Source organism: Priapulus caudatus, unplaced genomic scaffold (genome assembly GCF_000485595.1).
Source record: "Priapulus caudatus unplaced genomic scaffold, Priapulus_caudatus-5.0.1 Scaffold1762, whole genome shotgun sequence".
In the NCBI taxonomy this organism is placed as follows: Eukaryota; Metazoa; Priapulida; class Priapulimorpha; order Priapulimorphida; family Priapulidae; genus Priapulus; species Priapulus caudatus.
Genome location: NW_014578823.1, coordinates 36,414 through 42,902, shown reverse-complemented (window position 1 = coordinate 42,902; position 6,489 = coordinate 36,414). Strand labels below are relative to the sequence as shown.

At 52.2% G+C, this 6,489-nt stretch overlaps 1 protein-coding gene across 1 annotated transcript in view; it reads right to left on the bottom strand.

Moving 5' to 3' along the window:
* The window catches only part of LOC106817543 (creatine transporter-like), a 49,394-nt gene that overhangs the window by 7,787 nt on the left and 35,118 nt on the right, over positions 1 to 6,489 (bottom strand). The window contains exons 3-6 of the mRNA XM_014822215.1: positions 4,026 to 4,048; positions 3,573 to 3,707; positions 2,119 to 2,222; positions 368 to 371 (exon numbers count right to left, since the gene is read on the bottom strand). Of these exons, the coding sequence (XP_014677701.1) occupies positions 368 to 371; positions 2,119 to 2,222; positions 3,573 to 3,707; positions 4,026 to 4,048 (266 nt within the window). The remainder of the gene's footprint in view (positions 1 to 367; positions 372 to 2,118; positions 2,223 to 3,572; positions 3,708 to 4,025; positions 4,049 to 6,489) is intronic.

The following is a 6,489-nucleotide window of genomic DNA, read 5'->3' as shown; positions in this document are numbered from 1 at the left end:
GAGTGAGGATGTGATGTATGTAACATGTACAGAATACAATACTCAAGGTAGAGGGGAGTGAGGGTGGGATGTATGTAACATGTACAGAATACAATACTCAAGGTAGAGGGGAGTGAGGGTGGGATGTATGTAACATGTACAGGATACAATACACAAGGTAGAGGGGAGTGAGGGTGGGATGTATGTAACATGTACAGGATACAATACACAAGGTAGAGGGGAGTGAGGGTGGGATGTATGTAACATGTACAGGGTACAATACTCAAGGTAGAGGGGAGTGAGGGTGGGATGTATGTAACATGTACAGGGTACAATACTCAAGGTAGAGGGGAGTGAGGGTGGGATGTATGTGACATGTACAGGGTACAATACTGCACAGGGTAGAGGGAATGAGCTGGATTGTATAGTAACATGTACATGATACAATATTCAGGGAGGAAGGAGGAGGTTCAAGAAGGAGGAGGTGTAGGGTTTTGGTGAGCGACGGCGAGGCCGGAGGGGGAGGCAATGAGGAGGAGATGGGGTAAGAAGAGCGCCGCGGGAGTTACTTTACAGTTCGTATGTGCACGGGGTGTAGCTGGGGGAGGAGGGGGAGGGGGAGGGAGGAGGACGGAGGGGGGATGGCAGCGGCGGAGCTGAGGACCGGCGAGTGCACGACGCGAGGCGAGCGAGGATGGGAGGAAGGTAAGAAGCAGGAGTAGTTATCTGCTGCCAGTCCTTCTGTGCACCGGGGTGTGCCTGGGGGAGGAGGCAGGGGAGGAGGGGAGGAGGGAGTGAGGCGAGGAGGGCAGGAGGGAGGACCGGCGAGTGCGAGAGGGAGGACTGGTAAGAACGAGGAGAGTTATCTGTAGCCAGTCGTTGTGCAGGGTTGTAGCTTGGGGAGGAGGGACGCTGCGGCCGTCAGGAGGGACGGGTGGACAGCGGCCGCATGGAATGCACGCACTTGTTAGGGAGGACGACGACGGGACGTATGAAAGGATGGTATGTCTACTTTGATCAGCCAGTCGTTGTTGCAGGCCGCTCTAGCTCGGTGAGAGATGTCGAGGCCCGACGCGCCATGGAGTGCGAGGTACGGCACACCCCGCAGGTCACGCAGCACGTACGCGACTCGCCCGTTAACGACGAGGAGTAGTATTGTAACAGGTCCGTCTTCCGTGGCACAGGGTTGTTAGCTGGGGGAGGGGAAGGAGGACGGAAGGAGGAGGAGGGAGGAGCGGCGATGAGGAGAGTATGGCGTGAGGCCGAGGAGGTAACGAGAGGAGAATAGTTACTTGTAGCAGTCGTTTGTGCCACGGGGGGTTGTGCATATTGGGGAGAAGGAGCGGGGGAGAAGGAAGTGTACAGGGAGAGAGAGGGAGGGAGGAGGGGGCAGAGGGCAGGGGGTAAGAAGAGGAGGTATGTTACTGTAGCAGTCGTGTTGCACGGCGGTTGTGTGGCGGGAGGAGGGAGGGAGGATGGCAGGGAGGATGGAGGACGGGAGCTCGAAGGAGGTGGGAGGCAGGTATGAGGGAGTGAGGGTAGAGAGAAGAGGGGGAGGGAGCGGGAGGTAGGAGAGGAGGGAGGAGGGAGGACCACGGGCGCGAAGGATGGATGGACGGTATGCAGAGGGAGGGAGAGGGAGGAGAGAGGAGGGAGGAGGTAAGAAGAGGAGCGTGTTACTTGTAGCAGTGTTGTCGCCACCGGGCGTGGTGTAGCTGGGGGGAGGGACGGGAGGGGATGCGGGAGGATGGAGGAGGAGGGAGGACGGGAGCGAGGGAGGAGGGAGGTGGGCAGGGAGGGAGGAGGAGGAGGGAGCAGGGATGAGGCAGGATGGAGGAGGAGGAGGTAAGAAGAGGAGGTATTACTGTAGCGTCGTGTGCAGGGGTCTGGATAGCTGGGGGAGGAAGGAGGGAGGCCTTCAGGGAGGAGGGCGCGGAGGGAGGAGGGGTAGAGGAGGGGGGAGGAGCGGAGGAGGTAAAGAGGAGGACCGGTAGTTACTTTGATCAGTCGTTGTACGGGCGGTTTGTTTAGCTGGGGGGAGAGGGGAGGAGGTAGGAAGGAGAGGAGGAGGCGAGCGAGGGAGGGAGGTGGGAGGAGGGAGGAGGGAGGATGAAGGAGGTAAGAAGAGGAGGTAGTTACTTGTAGCAGTCGTTGTGCACGGGGTTGTAGCTTCCCAGAGCGGTCAGCGCGCCCAGCGCGATCGCATACGAGAAGAAGATCTGTGTGCCCGCGTCGATCCACACCTGCGCGGACGCGAAGAAAAAAAAACGAAAAAAAAAGATAATACGGCGCGAGCGTCCTTTCTCGCTCGCACGAGAAACCGGAGAGATCGCGACGCGGCGTTGGTTTCGTTCGCGCGGTCACGCCACGCTGAACAAACGCGCTCACCCCCCCCCGAGGAACGACGTTCCGTTGTTGCTGTAGAGTATTCACCGTGAGGATTAACTCTCTTCCTGACACGTCGTTACAGCCGCATCAGGCCGCCGACAGGTCAAGGTGCGCGTCGAAACGCAAAACACAAGAACGCGTGACGGCAAGTCGACGTGATGGCGGAATCGTGACGTGGCGGTGACCGGCGCGTGCGAGCGAGAGGGGCAGAGGACAGGCGACCGGTTTCACGGTGCGCGTGTGATCGCGCGGCGACGCCCCGCAAATCTCGTGCGCATACATCGCGATGACCTCCCTCCTTCTCGACGCACGCAGCGCGCGGGCTGAGATGACCTCTCCGAGCGTTCCCACGTCTCTCTCTCTCTCTCTCTCTCTCTCTCTTCTCTCTCTCTCTCCTCTCTCTCTCTCTCTCTACTCTCGCTCTCTCTCTTCTCTCTCATCTCTCTCTCTCTCTCTCTCTCGTATCTATCTCTCTGCTTCTCGTCCTCTCTTCTCTCTCTCTCTCTCTCTCTCTCTTCTCTCTCTCTCTCTCTCATCTTCTCTCGTTCTCTCTCCTCTCTCTCTCTCCTCTCTCTTGTCTCTCTCTCGCTCTCTCTCTAGCTCTCTCTCTCTCTCTCCTCTCNCCGTGCGTCCGTCCGTGCGTCCGTGCGTCCGTCCGTCAACCGATTGGCGCAAATCTAAACGGCTCGACGTACGGATTCGAAAGTCGGGACGTGACAACGTTCGAAATACGTTCATACCGGAAGCTGTCCGCGCAACACCGGAAGCTGGCGATTCCTGGTGAACCTATGTACAGCAGGGTTACTCCCGGTGTGTTCCTGACCCCGTGCGCAATAGTTCACGGTTGTGATTCGTATGCAGAGGGAGAGAGGGAGGGGGAGGGAGAGAGAATTTGAGGGACTCTCTCTCTCTCTCTCTGTGTAGATGACATTTTTTGATGACGGGAAGAGGGATGTGGAGGGAAGGGGAAGAGGAGGATGTAGAGGATTTCATCAACGACCCTGTCCAATGTCAGGGAGGAGAAAGGACAGGGGGAAGGAAGAGAGGAGGAGGGATGGAGAAAGGAGGGAGGAGCAATGGGGAGGGAGAAGAAATTAGGAAGGAGGAAGAAGTAAGATGGGGAAAGTGTGGAGGAGAAGGAGGGAGGAGGGTGGAGGGAGGAACGAGGGAGGAGGAGGGAGAAGGGGGCTGAGTTAGAGACGTACCTCGGAATCTCCAAGCTTGCTGAAGTCTGGCTTCAGGTAGTAGATGATGCCATCGATGGCTCCATCTAACGTCAGGCCCCGGATGAGTAGGATGAAGAGCACAACATAGGGGAAGGTCGCCGTGAAGTAAACAACCTGTACGATAAAGTAAACAACATGTAAACAATCGGTGTGACAAAGTAAACAACACGTAAACAATCGGTGTGACGAAGTAAACAACACGTAAACAATCGGTGTGACGAAGTAAACAACACGTAAACAATCTGTGTGGCAAAGTAAACAACACGTAAACAACTTGAGCAAAGAAGTAAACAACACATAAACAAGTCGTGCAAAGTAAACAGCCTATGCAAAGAAGTAAACAACAAAGTAAACAACCGGCGTGAACGAATAAACAACATGTAAACAACCCGAACAAAGTAAACAAGTTGCACAAAGGAGTAAACAACCGGCATACTTCGTGTGAAACAAACAACCTGCACAAAGAAGTAATCAACTAGGGTGAGGTTAACAATATCCTCGCCGTAAACAACATATTTAAGGTAAACAACGACACAAATTCAGCAACCTGAGGGAATGACAATGTAAATGATCGTTCATCATATGAGACGAATAAACAGTCACTGTTCGATTAATTATATACATTCTCGCTAATGTTGATATATCTACTTGATACACCCACTACCACACTATCCACACATCAGACCTGCACACGTTAGCACTTCTACAGAGAAGTATAACACGTGATAAATGTAGAATCGATTGCAATTTCAAGAACAAAAGCTACTGCAGTGCAAACATAAATCTCAATCATTATGGTAAAAGCAATTAAACTGGCAGCCATCTTGGAAAGTACTGTACAGATATGTTTCAAATAAAGCCACTATAAAAGCCTAATAATATATGCCATAACGTCTAATCTGGTCGAACACACCCTTCAAATCAACCCGTCTAAACCAGACCGAACCGGAAAACAAAACAGAAAAAAAACGAGCACAGATAATTTTCTGGCACGCGGCGTTTATCTCGGTCGTGCAACGTCGACGTGGCAAATTCGCGACCAAGCGCGTTCGATGAATTTTTTATCGCGAGAGCGAGATATCGCCGCGCACAAGGCTTTGCACTCAGTATATAGCTTATCTCCCTACAACCCCCTATGTCTGCAACCGTCGCCTGACCGCGAGTCTAAAAGCTGAAGACGTGTGTGCAACCTACATCTGCTGTATCACCCATCCCGGCTCGATGAGGTGAGGGATGAGGGAGGGGGGTGGGGGGGGCAAAATAAATCAATGTGCATTCAACGTAATTACATTAATTAGCATGCCTTCTCATCGAGAAAAAACAATGAGGGTAACACAAAAACCCATTAATTATACCACACCGAGATTACTACATTACAATAATTAATTGCTAATAGCTCATAGTAATAAGCTATAATAAATCCGTACAGTTTAACTATAGCTTAATGATAATGAAATTCTGCATGCATGGCAAATGTCTGACTGGTAATGCTGTAATTTCATCCCACAACCGTAATTTTGTACTGAGAACTACATTATACGGTACAAAACCTGGCAGGATAAAGTTTTGTGTAAAGTGAAATCTTTAATTTTTTAAAGTAAAAGGTTCGTCTGCTCCCGCCCACGATCAACGCCACCTACAGGCTGTTGCGAGAAACGCGCGTCGACGAAACGCCAGGCCGTGGCAAGAAATGCTCGTCGACGAAACGCCACCTACAGGCCGAAGCAAGAAACGCTCGTCGACGAAACGCCACCTACAGGCCGAAGCAAGAAACGCTCGTCGACGAAACGCCACCTACAGGCCGAAGCAAGAAACGCTCATAGACGAAACGCCACCTACAGGCCGAGGCAAGAAACGCTCGTCGACGAAACGCCACCTACAGGCCGAAGCAAGAAACGCCACCTACAGGCCGAAGCAAGAAACGCTCGTCGACGAAACACCACCTACAGGCTGAAGCAAGAAACGCTCGTCGACAAAACGCCACCTACAGGTGGTGGCAAGAAACGCTCGTCGACAAAACGCCACCTACAGGCGGTGGCAAGAAACGCTCGTCGACAAAACGCCACCTACAGGCGATGACGGGAGAGATATGAAGGGTGGGGGTGGGCGGTCAGGAATCTGTTTGACCACCGGCATCCCCCCCCCCCTCCTGGTGGACATCCGTTGCCGACGGTCCGTGAACCTGGTTGCATGAACGTCGTAATCTGAGGTTCTTCCGTTTGCTTATATAGCCGTGTTTTCAAGATACGTTTCTGCGCCGACCGCGCATTTTGAAGCCGACTGTAAATTGTGTTAGTTAGGCTGAGTGATTGGTATCGGTTTGTGACAGTGATCGTGGTGACGGTATGTTTAGTGACAGTGAATCGTGGTGAACCAAGTAAATGTGTAGTGACAGTGATGTGGTGATGTACGTTTGGTGACAGTGATCGTGTGACGGTATGTTTAGTGCCATGAATCGTGGTGACAGTATGTTTAGTGACAGTGAGTTGTGGGATGGTACGTTTTGGTGACACGTGGTGGTGACTCGGTATGTTTAGTGACAGTGACTTGTGGTGATGGTACGTTTGTGACAGTACTTTGATTTTTGACTGTTTGGATGACAGTTACTTGTTGACGTTTGGTGACACTAATGACGTGCATGTTTGCGAATGATCGGTTGCAGTTTTAACCACGACAGCATCTTTTATCATTGAGACAGACGTCTGGAGATATTAACTTTATTAAAATTGATTAATAAAAATTAAATTATTCGACGTTCTTCAACGTCGCGAGCGGCGTGAAAGACGTGAACACACTGAAGCGCGTGAATCATCCTCAGGCAGCTCACACGCACACGCGCCGCGCCTCACACAGTCAGAAGTCGTGTTCTGGTTTGGTCTGTGACACGGGGATCTCG